General features: G+C 30.8%; 3 protein-coding genes across 4 annotated transcripts; 2 read left to right on the plus strand and 1 right to left on the minus strand.

Moving 5' to 3' along the window:
• Positions 1-1,514: 1,514 nt before the first annotated feature.
• Positions 1,515-4,963, plus strand: RABG3D (RAB GTPase homolog G3D). Of its 2 annotated transcripts, XM_083074728.1 has the most exons (7): positions 1,525-1,711; positions 2,198-2,224; positions 2,352-2,451; positions 3,440-3,586; positions 3,671-3,751; positions 3,957-4,102; positions 4,620-4,963. In XM_083074728.1, the coding sequence occupies exons 1-7, from the start codon at positions 1,659-1,661 to the stop codon at positions 4,687-4,689; spliced, it is 624 nt and encodes a 207-aa protein (XP_082930854.1). In that variant the 5' UTR covers positions 1,525-1,658; the 3' UTR covers positions 4,690-4,963. The 2 variants fall into 2 exon arrangements, with proteins under 2 accessions (XP_082930853.1, XP_082930854.1); XM_083074727.1 differs by having other exon boundaries at positions 1,515-1,711; positions 3,440-3,751.
• Positions 4,964-7,769: 2,806 nt separating this feature from the next.
• Positions 7,770-8,575, plus strand: LOC109809461 (uncharacterized). The gene has a single exon (XM_020372786.3). It carries the CDS (start codon positions 7,816-7,818, stop codon positions 8,326-8,328), a length of 513 nt encoding a protein of 170 aa, XP_020228375.1. The 5' UTR covers positions 7,770-7,815; the 3' UTR covers positions 8,329-8,575.
• A 1,288-nt stretch (positions 8,576-9,863) lies between these two features.
• Positions 9,864-12,493, minus strand: LOC109806791 (glyoxylate/hydroxypyruvate/pyruvate reductase 2KGR). The gene is made up of 2 exons (XM_020369288.3): positions 11,874-12,493; positions 9,864-10,566 (listed from the first exon to the last, which is right to left on the minus strand). The coding sequence occupies exons 1-2, from the start codon at positions 12,294-12,296 to the stop codon at positions 10,048-10,050; spliced, it is 942 nt and encodes a 313-aa protein (XP_020224877.1). The 5' UTR covers positions 12,297-12,493; the 3' UTR covers positions 9,864-10,047.
• Positions 12,494-19,501: the final 7,008 nt, after the last annotated feature.

Here is a 19,501-nt window from a genome sequence, read left to right on the forward strand (position 1 = left end):
TACTTATAAAAGAAAATCAAAAGTATATAGTATACTAAATTCAAAATGTTGCAAGAATAATATAACTGGTTAAGTATTTTTACTCTTACTAATTAAAATTTGAGATTAAATTCAACTTCCCTCATAATTTTAATGAAAATTCTTAAAAAGGTTAGTTGTTAACTTTGGCCATAAATGAAATCGTGTTAAACTTATTATAACAAAAATAAACACTCAAAATATCATATCTCATATTAAAAATGAATCACAATATTAGGTCATATTTATGATTTTATATTGATTTAATTATGTTTTTAATCCTTCAAATTGAGGTATAGTCCCTAAAATTTAAAATTTGTATTTTCAGTTTCAAAAATATAAAAAAATTATTTTGATCGCTTAAATTCAAATTTTATATTTTGGTCCCTTAAATTGAAAACATATGTGTTAGTTCTTAAAATATAAAAATAATATTATTTTAGTCCCTCTACTTAAATGTTGTTGTCAATAAAAATATCACATTAGACCAATTGATACTACAAATCTGTCATTGTCAATTATGTTATTAATAATATTATAAAATTATTTTAATTTGTTATAGTCAATTATATTATTACTAATGTCAATGTTAGTAAAAAAATTATATTAGACAAACTAATACTATAAAATTATCTTATTCAATCATTGTCAATTATGCTATCAATGATCCTAAAAGACTAAAATAATATTTTTAAAATTACAGGACAAAAATTATAAATTATAAATTTAAGGAACTAAAATAATATTTTTTAATATTTTGAGGACTAAAAATACATGTTTTAAGTTTCAGGGACTAAAAAAATATTTACAGAGATTAAAATATATATATTTTAAATTATAGGGACTAAAATCATAAATTTAAATTTGGGGAGACAAAAAATAATTACCCTAAATGTAAAGGACTACAACATAATTAAGCATTTTTTTAATTTAAATTTAAATTTATATTTTCAATATTTTAAAATTATCGTTTAAAGAAATTAGTGGTATACTCTGATTTATGAAAATATAAATAGACATTAGTACCCACTTAGAAAATTAAATAAAATTTGTATGCCTATTTAATTTTTCATATATGTGAACATTTCAATAAAAATGTACCAAAATTAAAAGAATTTCAATAAAGAAAATAACCGCTAACTTTAGCTTAGCATTGGAGAGTTAAAAGGTCCTAAGTTAGAATTCTGGTGTCTGTCTTTATGGATGAAAGAATTTCAATAAAAAAAAATAAAATTAATTTAGTTTTCAGCTATAGAAATTAATAATTAATTATATTAACTTCGTCATCCTCACTTACAAAGATAATTTGACGTTACGTTTTATACTTGAGATAATGAATTAAGATCACATGCTTTTTAAGAACCAAAATAGTTTGGAGTTAATTTTTTTCAGATGACAAAACTTAATAAAATGCAAGTTAAAAAAGTGTAGTTAAATGAAGATGCATGGGCAGTTTGGGAAAAAAGATAGTAGTGAATCATGGCTGGCATTCGTCGTTTAGTCGGTTACTAGCTCTTCTTCCATCTGTCTTTCAAACGTTGTCGCGCAAATAACTCTATACACTTCCATACACAACTTTTGGGTCCCAAATATTTCCCACAAAACCTTTTCATTTTCGACTCAAACACAGTTCCTGATCCATGGCATCTCGCCGCCGCATGTTATTGAAGGTCATAATCCTCGGAGATAGCGGGTACCCTTCTTCTTCTTCTCTTAATTTCAAACTTTTTCTCTTTTCAATTTAATCAACAAATGGGTGAAATCACATCGTATGGTCAGAATACAAAAAGGGTTGTTGTATTTGTCTTCAAAGTGCGTAGTTTTAATTGAAAGTTTCGATCTTCTTTTTGTTTTGCAATCAAGATTAATGGAAAATTCTTCCAGGAAGACGAGGCGTTAGAAATTTAGGGGGAAATGGAAGTGATTCATGATTGTGTTTGGATTCGTGAAAACATGAAACTTTCTTGTCAAAATAAGCTTTTTTGAAGGATTAAAACGAGAAAAATGGTTATAGATTCTATAGATTTGCAATTTTCTAACATGGGTTGGCTTCTTATCTTGTCCATGCATACCGATATTTGAAAGCTTGTGATGCCAGTTCGATGCAATTGCTGTTGAGTTTGTTATTCACCAAGATCTCTCTGCTAATTGACATTCTTCGTTTAATTTTTTTTGGCAGGGTTGGTAAAACGTCACTGATGAATCAGTATGTCTAAATCTCGGATTTTTCTTTTAAAATTCATTTTTATGACTTCAAGGAAATGCCAGATGGCTATTTTTTTTTAATTTTTATTTCTGTTATCATGATCATTATTTTCCCCCTTTGCATCTAGGTATGTGAACCGTAAATTTAGTAATCAGTATAAGGCAACCATCGGTGCAGATTTTCTTACCAAGGAAGTTCAATTTGAAGATAGGTTGTTCACATTGCAGGTGAGAGATGCAAGAACATATTGTTTCTTCTTGGATAAAAATGTGTAGTCTTTTATAATGTGTTCTCCAGTTATGATTTAACTAGCAATGAAAAAAGCACTTTGTGCCTCCGTGAAAAGAAAATAAATATTTTTTTAAAATAAGTTAGTAGTTACTATTTTTTAAAAAGTAGTTTTTATTTTTTATATGCATACTTTTCCTATTTAATCCTTAGATATATTAGTGGATAAAAAATTAGAATACAAATATAGGGGTATAATTGTCTTTTAAAAGTGGACACCTAAAAGAAATACTTCCTTTATATATTGTTATAGATGTTATAGATTATAAATAAATGGCATTCTGCTTTGAGCTCAGCTATTATGTTATTCAATTTCATTATCATCTTCTATATAATCTTTATCAGTTTTCTCACAGCTTATCAATGTGTTTGTACTAGTTTTATAAAACCCTATTTTCTCAGATTCACCAAGTGGCTTGTGTTGCTGTTGAAATGAATGTAACTAGAGTGCCTTCTATTCTCAAGCATTAGAGTTTCTATGTAAACCTTAGTATTCTTAAGTTTATAATATAAGTGTCTTTTCACTTGTTTTCTTTCATGCAACTCTTTTGACACTTTTACTGCATCATGGGTTTTCACTTGTTCAAAATTTCTTTGCATTATCTTCCAATCTCATTTTGATGCAATTTTATGAATCACGAGGCCTTTTATAAAAATCAAATTTGGAAAGAGCAAAAAAATATTTTTTTGTTTTTTGTTGTAAAGTTAATCTTTATGATGTTCGAAATGATGGCCATTGTGCATCGTATATAAGATACAGTGTTGGTTTGGGCTAGTGCTTGACGCTTTCTACTTGGTAAAAGATCAATGTTTGGTTATATTTTTTGCTAGTGGTATTCATTAAATTGTTCTGTATCCTTTGATCTGTTTGAAGTTTATGGAAGAGATTAATCATTTAAGATTGAGATGTTCTCACCATACACACAGATTTGGGATACTGCCGGTCAAGAGCGGTTTCAGAGTCTTGGCGTGGCTTTCTACCGGGGTGCAGACTGCTGTGTTCTTGTTTATGATGTAAATGTCATGAAATCCTTTGACAACCTTAACCACTGGCGAGAAGAATTTCTTATTCAGGTAATTTATTTTAATCATCCTCTGGATTTTTTGTATCTCCATATCACCTTCAGTGAGAAACTCATACAAATATTTTATTTTCAGGCCAGTCCATCTGATCCTGAAAACTTCCCATTTGTTGTCTTGGGAAACAAAATAGATGTTGATGGTGGAAATAGCAGAGTTGTAAGTTACTTCTCTTCTCATTGCCTAAATTGCTTATGAACCTTCATAAAATTTATGTGTTCACTTATGTGGGATGAATACGCCTTCTGCTATAGTTGTGAGAAGATATGATTTAGGCTACCCATCTTTTTTTTTTAAGTATATCACATTGCGTTTGGTGGTTATTTCTACATGTATTCGTTCCTTAGAACCTCTTTTGTTGCAGATTTCTGAGAAGAAAGCCAAGGCATGGTGTGCTTCAAAGGGAAACATACCATACTTTGAGACCTCTGCAAAAGAAGGATTTAATGTTGAAGCTGCTTTCCAGTGCATAGCGAAAAATGCACTCAAGAATGAACCTGAAGAAGAAATGTGAGCATTCCTGAACTCTTTAAGTTTTCGTTATGCGTGTCATTATTAATCAATGATTTGGAATTTCTTATTTCTTAAAGTTCAAGTGTAAGCGGTGTTAAAAAAAGATGACCTGAACTGACCTGGTTGTGACTTGAACTATAAAAACTGATATGAACTATTTCTTAAAAAAGAAAAAGAAAAAAAGAGAGCTATTTCAGAACCGATTGAGCTAAAAAAAATTGAACCATTTTTATAAAGCGGTAAAAATTCTTGTTCTTTTAATTTTTCTCTTATTTATCATTGTAAAAATATAGGTCAATTCACTTCAAATAGTTCAGCTCGATTCAAAATACATTTTGATGTGAATTTGAGAAAACAATTTGCTGAATTAATAAAACAGTTCAGTTTGTCCGAACTGTTTTTCAGTTCTGTTTGGACGAAGTGTTTTTTCAGTTTAATTTAAATTTTTGAACACTGTAACAATGTGGGTTTATTCATCACAAAACTCAAGTGTTTTGTATGTTGGTTGTACCAGGTACCTGCCTGACACAATTGATGTTGGTGGTGGTGGACGACAGCAGAGATCTACTGGCTGTGAATGTTGAGTGGAGAGAGTTTTCTGGAATAGCTTTGTTTGCTTGTTTGATGCCAAATTACAAGCAATTATTAGCCAGCAACTATTTTATTAAATATGTAAAACCCAGGACGAATTCCAAATTTTATTTTGTATCTATCTAGTGGATTAGATGTCCATCCTGTTTATTTTTCTATTTATTCCTCTTTATCTTTTATGTCTTGTGACAAATGTTCCTCCAAATCAAGAAATGTATGTTGAAAATTATTCTGTTTTCGGTTATGACATTGATGTTCCTAGTTCAAGTATGGCTTAAATTTACTCCTTCTAGTTCCGAATTTTCTCAACAGTCAACACTTTATTATTGTGTAACTGAACCTTTATTTACTTTGGATTAAAGTAAGCTGTTACTTTCCCGTCAAAAGCTAATGTTCCTTACGTTTTTGTGTCATTTCCCTTTATTTTTTACTAAAGTAATACTATTAAGTTTTCTATTGATGTTATCGTTAAATTTTGATATGAAGTTGAGAATTGTATTTGAGCGCCAATTTATTAAAATGTGTTGATTCAGACAGGAGGAGGCAAGCAAAAAATAGTTTTCATTTTGCATCATTTGATGAAAATCACCACTTTCACAGTTTCATGATGAAAATTGGACCCTATGATAAAAAAAAACTAAATGGAGATTGATATTTCACTTGTTGAAAGCAGGCATGCAGACTTCAATTTGTGGTAAGAACATACATAATTAGAATCGTTCTCAACAGAATTGTTATGGGAAGTAGCTTGTGACACTTTACTGGTGAATAATAATGAAAGATGTTGGTAGACATCTTTTATGTGAGAAACATGAGTAAACCGTCTTTCAAGCACGAACAGGAATAAACATTTTTCACAATATCATATCTTACCTTGGATTCCATCAAATTTATAGAATCACTTACAAAAAAAATCAACCTTGCACATCATAATTAATGTATAAAGCTATGAGTGACATATCTTACAAAAATTGACACATATTTGGACAATTTCTTGCAAAGAAATTAGGGGGATTTAAGAGAAAAATAAGAGATAGACGGGGTAAGCTGAGAAAGTTTAAAACTAAAAAAAGTAAGCTATAATTTATCAAAATCCACTAGCAGTGGCGGTGAATTTAAACAAGACCATCATTTGTAAAAAGACCTATATTTATTCTTTAAATTATATATTAAATATCAAATATTATATACAAGAAGTTGACTTAGTGTTTATAAATTTAATTTTTGTCCATATTAATTTGATCAGCAAAAATCACATCTTATAAACACATTAATTCTTAATTGTCAATTTTTAGATACCGTATACAAACTATATTCATAGAAAAAAAAATTATACCGAGTACATTGTCGTAATATAGGGACATGTGTGATGTCTGATACATTACATATATAAGAAATAATAAATAAATTTTTGCTAATATAAAAAATAGAAAAAGATTACAAATTTTCATGATTTAATTTTAGAACTAGAAAATCACGTGTTGTAATCCCCACCTACCTTTTGACATTTTATTTTTCTTTTTGGTTTTCACCCTCCATCCTTTTTTAAAAGGTTCTCCTCTTGATTTTAAAATATAGAAGATGCCAAACCATGCAGGATATTCCTCCATTAGAAGTCTCAAAAGTGTTATAATGGATCACCTTTCATAAAAAAAACTTTCAAATTTCAACATTTTGTATAATTCCATTTCATTTGTGGAGGGAAAAAGGGGGGAATAACTACCAAGGTTGAGACTTCGTGAAACATTATAACATAAATCAAATCAAATTTTCTGCAAGTATTTATTTACGAAAAAATTTTAATTAATTAATTGATGAACTTTAACTTTTGTAAAAACTCTTTGATCTAGTTACTCTAAAAACTGTGGTGTATAAATTAATTTTAGTTTATGAAAAAAAAAAATATTTTCTTCTTAATTTCTTTTTACCTAGACAAATTTAAAGAGAAATTTACACTGTAATACTAAATTGTGTTTTCTGTTTTCTTAATTACTACTGATATGGAAAGCAACACAGATCGATAGTGCACATGTCCTTCAAAAAGAGAATAGCTAACAATACCATGAATATATCCTCTCTGTCGGAAAATAATTGTCAGTTTTAGATATTATACAAAAAGTAATAAATAAGAGACAATGATAATTTTACCAAATAAATCTTGTTTAATTTATAAAAAAAATAGACAAGAGAAAACCTTAATATTAAGGATATAAATGAATAAAACTTTAATTAATACCATCTTAAAAAGTTAAAATGACAAATATTTTGAGAAAAAATCTTTGAATTATTCTTTGAAAGAAAAGAGTACTCTTTTCAATTTTTTATTTTATTTTTTAATGGTATTTTTTTCAAAAAATCATAAGAGAGAATCATTAATTAGGCTGTGAATTTCTGATTTTTTTTTAATTTTAATAAATTTTACTTTATAAAAAAATGTGTCCAAAAGGATTTGTGAAAGAGTATGTATGTAATACTTTTCTTTGAAGAATAAATATGTTCAAAAGAATTTTAGAAAAATGAGTTATGAGTTAAATTCAACTTTATAAAATTGAATTAAATTGTAAAATGATGATTAATTTCTATTTATATATATTATTCTGATCATCTCACTAAGTGATGTAAAATTTTTAACACAAGGATTGAACATCTATAAATGATTTAATAACAGCTCGACAGTGAATAGTTTGATAAGTTTAATATCAATCAATAATTGCTAAAATAAATTCTAATATTTTAAGAAAATAAATAAAATATTTAATTTAATTTTATAAAATTAATTTACAAAATGATAATTATTTCCTATTTATATATTATTATGATAATCTCATTAACAGAAATAAATTGTCTAAAATAATCATTAATCAGGTAGTGTATTTTTAATAAATTTTAAAAAAATGAGTTGAAAAGAATAAGTAAGAGAGTATATATGGAACATTTCAGTTTGAAGAATAATTAAAATGAGAAGTCGAGCGACAGCAGATGGGCCATGATTGTTGTGGTTGAAAACCTGAGAAAGCCCAAGGCCCAAGATGGCCGAAGAGGTTGGAGATAACCGCCTCAACGGGTGTTATATCTTATATGCGATGGATTAAGGTTAACACAACTCAAAGGAAAACGTGATGGAGTCCACCAAAGAACAATCTGGAATGCTGCACCAGATCCTACCTCCGCGTCTAGAAGATGCTGGCCTCGAAGATCCCGCCCTCCCACCCGAATCCATACACCAAGCCTTTCTCCAGGCAGCCGCCGCCGTCAAGTCACGCGCCGCCACCATTTTATCCCTCACCGCCGACACCGACGAAGACCACGACCACGGTTGCGTCAACGACCCGTGGCCCACCGCCAAGGACGCCGCCGATGCGGTCGTCGGAATCGACTCGGAAAATGAACCGCAGCCGGGATCCTGCACCGTCGAGAGGGGAGTGGAGCCGGTCGCTGACGAGGTGAAGGTCGGCGGCGGCGGTGACGGCGCGCACGACGTGGTGGTGGAGGGAGGAGTGAAATTGGGGGAGGAGGATGTGGAACCGTGCGTGGATGAGTTGCAAGGGTTGGATATCAAAGATGATGTAAAGAAAGGTGGCGAAGATGATGAAGAAAACGAGAAACCTACCTTGGTTGAAGGCTATGCGTGAAAAGGGTGAATATTGAAATCTTTAGGCTTGTTGGGTTCCTTTTGTTTTGTTCTTTACCCTCTTGTACTAGTTTCTGTAATAGGCCTATACCTCTCTTTACGTTTGTTTCAATGTCAACAACTTTTCTTCAATGTTCATAATCAAGGTCTTTGGTTCAGATAATCAATTGAATTTTTGGTGTATAGTAACTCCGTTGATGTAAATAACTGTGATGAAACAGTAATCAATAAACTTTCATTTCCCTGGACATTAACACGGTCTTGGTGCATTGAAACGTTCATGTCATATAGTACCAACTGGGTAACGACACGATTCAATAGTAATTTAGATTAAAAAGAGGGAGGCAAACTATTTAATAGCTAAATTAAATATCAACTACTATAGTTAGTCACTAATCAATTTTCATTTGCAAAGGAGGTTGTAAATTGTTGTTTTAATTATTTATCATGTAACAGATGCAAATCTACCGGGGATAGATATTGGTTTTGGTGCTTTTGGGATAAACATTTATGAAGTTAAATAAATTACACCATCAAATGGTGGTGGTGTAAAAATTTCCTCTCTAAATTCTTGGATGACCCGAGGTCAGTCAACTTTCTCATGTGTTGGTGAGAGTGGTCAGTAACTTCTTCAACAATTCTATCAGTTGAAGGCATCAAATAGCACATCTCTATCGTCCTTTTGTATTATTACATATAGCTAGAAGTGGCTAATATGTTTTTATTTAGTTAATTGGAATCTGCCTTAGGGCTAGTTTTTTGTGTGTATGAAAAAAAATGTTTCAATCAGGATGCAGTTTGTGTATTATAATGCAGATGGCCATGCAATACTTTTGAGATTTTCCTTTCCTCAAATTTATAACGATAAACGTTGTATATGCTGCTGTTCACCTCACATCTGAAATCATTATAAATAAAATAAAAGTAGTTGATAAACATCTAAATACAGGCAACTTAATTAAAAAATTGTTACATTTAGTCAATTACCTGTCCTTTCAAACCATTCCAGATAATCTGGAGGTCCCTGCTTCAGGTTACTTTGATCACTCTACAGTCAGAAAATTCCCGGCTGAAACATCAGGTATATATTTCCAGATTCACGAAACTCCTGGTTAAAACTCACCACTCAAATTCACATTCACGAAAATAACTATCAGGATTGCATCGCCAACATAGTTATATTTTCGTTCACTCAATTCGTTTTAACCTCATAACGCATTCTTTCAATTGCATTAAATTCATTTAACCATGCACTCATTTTAAAAAAATTGAAGCAATTAAGAAAGCATTAGACTATCTAGCCTCATAACATTTTCTTAATAAAATATTATTCGAATTCTGGTATGAAATATGAAATAAATTATTCACGTTGTATGTGTTCATGATCTCCAACAAAAATTAATTTCAATAATACTTCCTAATAATACCATAATTAAAAATAAAAACTACAATATTTTTAAAATAATCTAACATATCATTTGGTGAGGGGAAGACTTTTTTGTTATATATCTGATAAACCTGTTGCATGTGCTTAACTGCAGCATATCAAGATTGATAATCTTATTAAGCTGTCATGATGAAGAACTAAATCATTGATTACAATAGATAAAGATAGATATTAAGAATCTCTCACAATAATTAATTTCCATGTCACTAAAATTATTAAACGATGGTAATGTAAATAATGCAGGGCAATGAGTCCTCCCCGGTAGTTCCATGATTAAACCAAGGGAGTTAACAGTGGCTTTCCTAGGAAATGAGCTTCGAGGTTTCCGAGGACAAGGTCAGCCATGTCAGTTCGAGTTTCTAGAGTGGCACTTCCAACATGAGGCAACAAGACAACATTTTCAAGGCCAAATAGCTCTTCGGGAACAGCAGGCTCATCTTCAAACACATCTAACCCAGCCCCACCCAAACGACCTTCTTGCAGTGCTGAAACCAACTCAGCCTCGTCAACGTGCTTACCTCGTCCGATGTTAATAAGAAAACCCTTGGGACCAAGTGCATTGATCACCTCCCTGTTGATGATGTGATGAGTTTCCTCCGTTAGTGGGCAAGCAACCACCAGTATGTCGCAGTTAGATGCTAATTCAACAACACTTGGGTAGTACTTGTAATTTGAGTCGCGTTTTTCAGTTCTAGAGTAGTAGCATATTGAACAGTTAAATCCTTCAGCTCTCTTGGCAATTGCTTGCCCAATTCTCCCTAGCCCAACAATGCCAACAGTTTTCCCAGAGAACTGGAAGGAAAATACACAAAGTAAAAATTAATTCTGATGTATAAAAACAGATTTTAATGAGCAGAATAATCATGATACAGGTAATTCCAAAAGATTGACAGATAATTAGTGACCAATTTTGAATTTGATTTTTCACTACCACTCTGGAACATGTGATAAAGAGTGAAGACAGGAAAGAGGGGTCATAGTAGAACACAGCCACGCTCACACTTCACATTAATTGTCCATTAAGGCACTGAACTACTGGTAGGACTTTTTCAATATAATTCTGACATAAGTAGTGACTAAGAGGTTCCTTGTATGTGCTCTTTGCAACAATTCTCTTCATAGCAAGACGGATCCAACTCTCTAATCAAATACAATACTCCATAAAACAGCAAATATACAATTGCAATTCTGCAAATCCAAATTCAGAACACTCCTCTTGAACATTACCAAAACCAAAACAAAAAATGTCTAAACTACTGTCATGATAAATCAGTTCCTATTCCCTACAAATAAGAATAGTATCAATCTCATTCCTTTCTAACTTTCTTGAGATTATCCATAAAAAAGGAGAGTCTCCATTTTAGGTTCATCATACATATTTCTATATCTAGCTATACTAAATTTTCATCACTTCTTTTCAAAGGTTTGAATACTTCACATACATGTTTCAGTAAATTATCACACGAAACAAATAAAAGTATAGGTGCTTCATAGGTTATACATAAGAAAGTCAACTGTAGATATCATCATACATGTATCAAGATATTAACCATCGATTGCGAAGAAATGATATCATTTCCCTAAATCTATTTGAATAATCTCCAAAAACACTTGTATTCGAAGAAAATAAAAATGAGAAATCAAAATTAACTAATCAATAAGCTAAAAGTTACCTAACAATCTTTCCAGACCAGAAGAAAATAGGAATGAAAAATAAAATACTGTTATATATAATTTAAAATTAGGTTGTTAATTTTTAATTATAGATAAGCTAATTTCATCTTTCGCCGTTATTTTCTTCTCCTATACAGAGAAGCTTATCCGGAGCGCTTAAACGCCAAAGCAAATTCTCTCCGTACAGTAACGAATCAGATAAATAAATAAAAAGAACACAAGGCAATGCATAACCAGCGAAAATATTCGTAACCTAATTGAATTAAGAGAATAATACTCGTGCTTGCAAAAGAAGAAGAGAAGGAAGGCAGAAGCAAATTCAAAAACAAAAGAATACATAACCGGAGAAAATATTGGTAATCAAATTGAATCAAGAGAATAACAGTGGTGCTCGCAAAAGAAGAGAAGAGAACTGAGAAGCGAACCTTAGTGGTCAACTTGTAGTCACCTTTCTTCCACTTGCCGCTTCTGACGTAGCGGTCGCACTCGCAGATCCGGCGGAGGAGCGCGAGCGTCAAGCCGATGGCGAGGTCGGCGACCTCGTCGGTGAGCACGTCCGGCGTGTTGGTCACGCGAATCCCCTTGGCCTTGCACTTTTCCAGGTCAATCATGTCCACTCCGACGCTGAAGCTCGAGACGATCTCCAGCTTCGGCAGCTCGTCGATGAGGTCGGCGTCGGCGCCGGCGCCGGCGTGTCCGACCACCGCGCGGATGGACGCGGCGTGCTGACTGAGAAGCTGCGCCTTCTGAGGGTAGTCCCATAAGCGGAACAGCTTGTAGCGCTTGTCGAGCTCTTGCTCGAGGTAGGGGAAGACCCTCCCCACCAGGAGCACCCCGATCGATCCCATTTCGCCGGAAAATTGAGGTTAGGGTTTTCTGCAACCGATTCCGCTTCCACAGCGTCTGAGTCACTCGATCGGAGTTCTCAATTTATGAAGGGATAGATAACATCACCGAATGCTCGCTCATTCGCATCACTATTATTTCCTTAAGGGCCCCACTCCGATTCTCTGCAACTTAATGTGTATCCTTATTAATTGCATGACACAAATCACATTGCTTACTACTTATATAAACACCACCCTAACTATTAAATTAAAATAATACAATAAGGTATGGATAGTTCTATAGTTAGAATACTGAATAATGAGCCATGAGAAGAAAACAGCAATCAAAGAGAAAACTAAATAATATAAAAGATTAACTATTATATTAAGAATACATTTATCTAATAAAATCGAAAATCATTAAAAAAATAATTGATTTTAATCATTTGTGCCAAGCTCAAACTTTTTTCTCGCATACAATCTATCACTTTATTTAGTTAAAAGAGAAAAATATATTTTTTAATTAAATAAATAACAAAATGTTAAACCATGTGGATCATGTGAGTTTTTTATTTTACAGTAATTTTTTCTCTACTCAATTATTTTTGTAATTATTGTTACAAGAATTTGTTATTTTAATTCAATGAATGATGAATGATTGGTCGTGTTCGTGTACAAAAATAACATGAATGGTCTGTTTCTTTCTTCTTCTTGGTAGATATGGATGGTCAATTATACCTTTTATTTATTTATTTTAATTAAATAATAATAATTCCCAATCTTTTATTCTACTATACAATGATACGCGTATATGTTATAACTTACTATATGTATTAAGAAATATTTGTTTAACTGAAAGAAATTGTGCCTCAAATGGTTCAATATTTTTTTCTTAATTAAGGACCGTGTTGAATACCAGCTTCGAAATAGAATGTCATTGGAATTTGAATCTATCTCTTTATCTTAAGATGAGTAACAGATAATTATATTTCTTAATTATATGTTAAAAAATAGTTTTATAGAAAAACAAAACCATACAGATAATGTGAATTTTTAACTTTTTTTTTATTCTATTATGTTACTAGTGAAAAAGAAATATTTTGTATGTCTATAAATTTTGTTTAAAAATAATAAAATAAAAATAAAAATAATAGAGATTACAACATATAAATCAAATAAAATAATATATAAAAATAAAAAAATTTAAAATAATCTTAATAAAAATGAAGGTCAAAGATGATTAATACATACATACATATATATATATATATATATATATGTATATATATATATATATATATATATATATATATATATCTTTTTTCTCCTATTTTATCCTTGAAAAATATGATGGTTGAAAAAAAAAATCAATGCATAATAAGAGTATTTAAATGTCTAAAAATATGTAAAAACTAATAGAAGATATTCCTTTGTATATAGTATAAATTTATCATTTTAATTCAAATAATGAATTATTTCTTTTGATTGTATATTTTATTTATTTATTTTAATTAAAAAAAGAATTACTCCCTATCTTATATTTTTTTCTATACAATTATATAATTATATTTTTAAAGTTTAAAACTGATTTTTTTAAATGAAAAAAATTTTAAAAATTAATTTCAATTCAAATAATTTATACCTCAGTATTTTATATTTTAAAATTTTCTTATTACTTTTCAATATGTGGTTTTAAAACATCCAAATACCATCTTAGTTCCGGATGATATTATTATACATCTATATCTATACTAATATATAAAATGGATATTCCTTTTAATAATTATATTAGTTTTCACATTTTGTTAACCATCATATTCTTTTATTTAAAAAAATTAAAAAAAAATAATTTTTTTAATCAAATTTAAGACTTAAAATTAATGAATTAATCATAATAATAGTTAAATTATTATATTTTTATTATTTAATTTTAATTTTATTTTTAATTGAGATATGAAATACTTTGACTCATTATATCCTAAAAAAAAAGGGTAAAATACATAAGATGATGTAATTTTTTTAGTTTTTACTTTTAGTAAATCATTATATCCTTAAGAAAAATAAATCTCATATTTTATGAATAATCACTTACAATTATTTTAAAAAAAAATTAATTTGAAAAAAATTAAGAGGGACAAATCCCATGAGTTTACGTCTGTTGGTCGAATAATGTAATTTATATATTATAACTTATTGCTATTTAGCTTGATTCATCAAATAAAAAAAATTGTGTAAACTATATTTTAACTTTATAATAGCCACAGTTGAATCTAATCAAATTAAATAGACTTAGCATACTTAATGAAGAATATACTACAATAGCCGCAGTTGAATCTACTCACATTTAATGAATAATCAAATTTCTCACATTTAATAAAAAAATAAAATCGTTTACACTAAGTATATTTATAGTAGAACTTTAATAATTAAATCAATATATTTTTTCCGTACTTAAATATAAACAAATTTAACTAATTCATTAAAATATTTAGTTAATATCATATAATTTTGCTAATCTCAATTTAAAAAAAATAATATATTTTTCATTAAAACTTGATACCAAGAAACAAAATCATTCAATTTTTTTAATTAAATTAAAAACATTTTTTTAGATAATATTATTATGGTTTAAATATATTTTTAATCTCTATAAAATATACGAGTTTTGACCTAATCTCATACGGTATCAAGTAAAAATTTAGAGGAGACTTAACAATCCACTTCAAGAAGCAACAATCTCAAGAAGATTTTTCAATAATTGGGCTTTTAGTGTACCACACATGTTTACACAATGTGATATTTTAACTTCTTAATTAAAATAATACGTCTCCTTTAATCCTAAGTTCACAACACAATTCAACAACATGTATCATGCATCTTATCAACATAACAACATGTCTCATACATTCACAACACAACACACAATAACATACTTCACATTTGATTTAACGTACTCACACCCAACACCATTCATCTTACACTTGATGTAAATGAGATAGAGAGTCTTTGAATTACTCATGTCCGACGTCACTCATCTCATACCCGACGTTAATAAGACAAAAAGCTTTTGAATCATTCACGCTTAGTGCCAAACATCCTGCACCCGACGTCAATGAGGTAGAGAGCCTTTGACTTACTCATGCTTGATGTCATTCATCCCACACTTGAGGTCAACGAGGCAAAGAGCTACTAGCTCACTTACTTCCAATGCCAATCATCTCGTGCTCAACGAAAATTAGGTAGAGCCTCTAGCTCACTCACGCTTGACGCTATGCTATGACCATAGAATTCATCTTTTCTCTACCAATTCAACCAATTATTCTCAAGACGGTGAAGAACAAGACCTCTCGAGCTCACACCGTACGACAACACCGAACTTGATTCTCAGCACTCCAAACTTCAAGTCACAACTCAACTTCTACAATTTGAGCTCTGGGGAAGGATCATAATTCTCCTATGAATTTGGAAGGAAGAAGAATCTCCTTTGACTCTTGAATTTATCTCTCTAAAACTTCTCTCTAGAATTCTTAAGATATGTACTTATGAAGTTTAAGTCTTAATAAAATCTTATATACATCCCTCTGAAGTTGATCAACTTTAACGTCAACACAAAATAATCTTCTAACAACTAAACTAATAAGGATTTATTAATCCTTAAAATTTAAAAGCATTAAAACAACATATTAAAAAGAATGTTCAATTAAATAATATAATTAAATAGACAAATGTCATAATACAGTGTTACAAAAGTTAAGATATTATATATAAGGTCTTTAATATCGTCATTGTAATTTTTATTGATAAAAAGAAAATACTTCTAATAATACACTTTAACTTGATATGATTAATTATTACGGTATAAAAATGAAATTATGTTTAATATTATCGTAAATTAGACACTTTTATTATTACATATTTATGAATATTTGTTGTTTTTAAATAAGATTTAGAATTCAAATTCTATGAGAAAAATATAATTAAAAAAAGACTTTAATCTTCATTAAAAGTGAACTAACTAAATTTTTTAATATAATAAATATTAAGCATCGATCAATAGTAACATGATTAAAAAAAAGATTACATATTAGTATTCCCTTTCGTTGACAGCCCCGAGCTAGCTTTCAGTTTGTCTTTTCCTTTTTTCTTTTTCCGCCATGTTTTGTTTTGTCATGGGTTTTATTAGATTTCATGATTTTTTTTTCTGTCATCTTATACATTTCAAAAATAAAATAGTCTTGTACTTGAATTAAATTAGTGTGTAAGATCTAGTATACATTGAGAAGAGATGATGAGATGATGAGGTTGATTTTCTACTTATTATTACCTTGTCATATCAAAAGACAATCAGGGCAATTTGCCCAATTTTATTTATGTCAATAAATAAAGAAGAAATAAAAAAGAGTTTAAAATAAAATAAGAAAGAAAAAAGTAAATGAAATACGAAATAAAAGTGTGAATGGAGGAAATGTTAAAAAGCAATTAAAATTGAATTTGAATCGGGAAGACTTAGAATTAAGAAATAAGTAGTTGTACCCATCCACGGACCTTGCCTATAAGTATGTTCAAATTCAATCAAATTGTTTGTATTACTTTCTCGCGTGTAATAAAATAAAACAAGTTGTTAATTGTAACATTGTCACTTGCAATAGTATTATATTACTTCTAATTGTATTATGATGTTAAGTTGAGATGTTTGTGTGTAAGGGGCTCATGGGATTTGAGGATCCCTTTTGAGCCTTAGTAGCATCAAGAGAGAGTTCTCTAGATAAAACACTTAGATTGACCTTGGAGGGAAGAGTATATAACATTTATGTTTTAAACAGTCATGTAAACTCACTTCGCTCAGGTTCTTAGAGAGAAGGTCTCTGGTCTTTGAACTCTTTTTTCTCTTAATCTTCTTCTCTTCTTCTTCTTGATTCATTTCTAAGTTGTGTTGTTGTGATTCAGGTGGTCGAAACCTTGAATCAAGTTGCTAAGCGCCGATCGTTCTTCTTCTTCTACCTTGGAGCCGAGTAACTCGAGATAAGGGAAGCTAGATTATTGTTTGTGTGTAGTTGTTAAGTTGTTGAAGGTTGTGTTGATTGTATGTGGCATGAATTCATTTCAATTTGTGATTAAGTGTGGATCAAATCAAAAAGTGTTGTGTGTAAAAAGTTAAGGTTTTGGGTTCTTGGTGAAGAGTGTGGTGATTGATGATGTTTTGGGGTTGCATGTTGAATCTAAGTGTGCATATATGTTGGATTTAATGTCTATAGTTACTGTTTGGTGTTGCATGTGATGGATTTGTGGTTGCATTATAGGTTTTATGCTCAAATTGGATTTTGCAAATGCATAACTCTAATACCGCATCGAACATGCCTTCAATGCGTCGAATATTGTTCTAACTTGAGGCTCTTTATCTCGATCACACCAAGTGTAGGATTGGTGACACCAAACGTGAGGAGAGAGACTCGTCTCAAATTGGAACTATACCGAATGTGATTGAATGGCATTGGGCGTGAGGGTTCTAGGAGCTCTCTAAATTGATGACGTCAAGCCCAATGTTGTGAAGCGCCCAACGTGGTCAAGCTAGAACTCTCTGTCTAGATTTCGTTGGGCATCAAGGTGGTGATGTTGGGCGAGAATCAGGTAGAGACTCTCTACCTGAGCTGAGGCTGGACATGGTGTTTTACAATGCCAGGCATGAGGTCCTAAGGGCCTCTACCTTAGCCACGTCGGACGCAAGGTGAACATCGTCGGGCATGAAATGTTGAAGTAAAACATGATGATTTCAATTGATGAAGCGTTAGTTTCTTGATAATTTGAGTTGTTATAGGATAATGTGATGGGTTGTAATGATGTAGTAGTTTATGTTGAAGTAGATATGAGTTATAAGTTGTGTATTGACTGTATAGTTATGTTGAAAGTATGTTGTGTTGTTGAAATGCATGCTGATAAAATGTTGAATATCAGTTATATTGATTGAGACATGAGTTACAGAGTTGTGTGTTGATTATGTTGCTGTGCTGAAAATGTAATGAGCTACTATGTTGATCACTTAGGACTAGAGAAGATGTTTTTGAAAGTTGCATATCTCATTGTGTAGATATTGTATCGAGGTGCTCCGAAAGCTCAATTTGTTGAAAAATCCTTCTTGGAAAGTTGATCTTTGAAGTGGATGTTGTCTTGTACTCCTTTAGGACTTTGTTGGTACCGTGTGTGGACAAAGTCGAGGTACATGTGTATGAATTGATCACAGTATAGGGGTTATGTCGAGCTATATTGATTACAAGTAACCAATTGAGTAAAATTCGAAGTTGGAAACTTAGTTCCTAACCAAGTATCAGAAGGTTGTAGTATTTAGAGGATAATCGATGAACTAATCCCATAGGAGACTTGGTTAAGCTATCTAATGTCGTGGTAAGTCCGTACCCAACTATTCTATCTTGACATTAGTATTATACTTCTTTGTTTAAGTGACACCATTAAGGAAATTGAGTTGTTATGTTATGGATTTATATCCAATTTGATGTTGATCTAGCAAGCATACAAAGATCATCCTATGTTGTCGATTTGATAGCATCCACTTAAACTACTCACCACTTAGTTGAAATACCTGACGACACATATGATTTATTGTGTTGAGCATATGATGTGTTGAGTTGGTTATGTTATTTATATGCTATGTTGTGTTGAGATGATTTGTGATGTTGTGTTGATAGTTAGAGTTGCATTATGTTGGTTTATGTGTTGTATATCGTGTTGTTCAGTTGCTGTGTTATTCAAGTTAAAATGATGATGTGATGTTTCTATGATGTATTTACGTTGTTTTTTTGTTTTTACTTTAGCTTACCTTTACGTATTTCCATGTGGTGTGAATTGTTATGAGCATACGTGGTATGAGAGTAGGAATGACAACGAGGCAGATCGGGCACGGGTTTCATGATACCCGTCCCCGCGGCTCAAACCTATCCCCATCCCTGTATTGGTACCCGTTGGGTATATAAATTTCGTCCCATCCTTGTCCCTGTACCTGTACTCATCATTTTTTTTTGCAAAAAAATACACAATATTTTAAAATTATTTTTCTATTGTATTACAATTATAATTAGGTTGTTTCTCTATCTCATAATTTAATCAAGAGACTTCTTAATAATTAAACAACTATAAATGTTTCACATTATAATAAATAATCATACATAATTAAATATTAAAATTCTTTAACACAATTAAATCGGGGTGGGTAT

This window comes from Cajanus cajan, chromosome 5 (genome assembly GCF_000230855.2).
Source record: "Cajanus cajan strain Asha chromosome 5, NIPB_CcT2T_4, whole genome shotgun sequence".
Lineage (NCBI taxonomy): Eukaryota > Viridiplantae > Streptophyta > Magnoliopsida > Fabales > Fabaceae > Cajanus > Cajanus cajan.

Coding starts and splice junctions, on each gene's coding strand:
- RABG3D (XM_083074727.1), top strand. CDS start 1,659: ATGGCATCTCGCCGCCGCATGTTATTGAAGGTCATAATCCTCGGAGAT. Junction 2,225..2,351: donor AAAACGTCACTGATGAATCA/GTATGTCTAAAT, acceptor CTTTGCATCTAG/GTATGTGAACCGTAAATTTA. Junction 2,452..3,439: donor ATAGGTTGTTCACATTGCAG/GTGAGAGATGCA, acceptor CCATACACACAG/ATTTGGGATACTGCCGGTCA.
- LOC109809461 (XM_020372786.3), top strand. CDS start 7,816: ATGGAGTCCACCAAAGAACAATCTGGAATGCTGCACCAGATCCTACCT.
- LOC109806791 (XM_020369288.3), bottom strand. CDS start 12,296: ATGGGATCGATCGGGGTGCTCCTGGTGGGGAGGGTCTTCCCCTACCTC. Junction 10,567..11,873: donor ACTACAAGTTGACCACTAAG/GTTCGCTTCTCA, acceptor TTTTCCTTCCAG/TTCTCTGGGAAAACTGTTGG.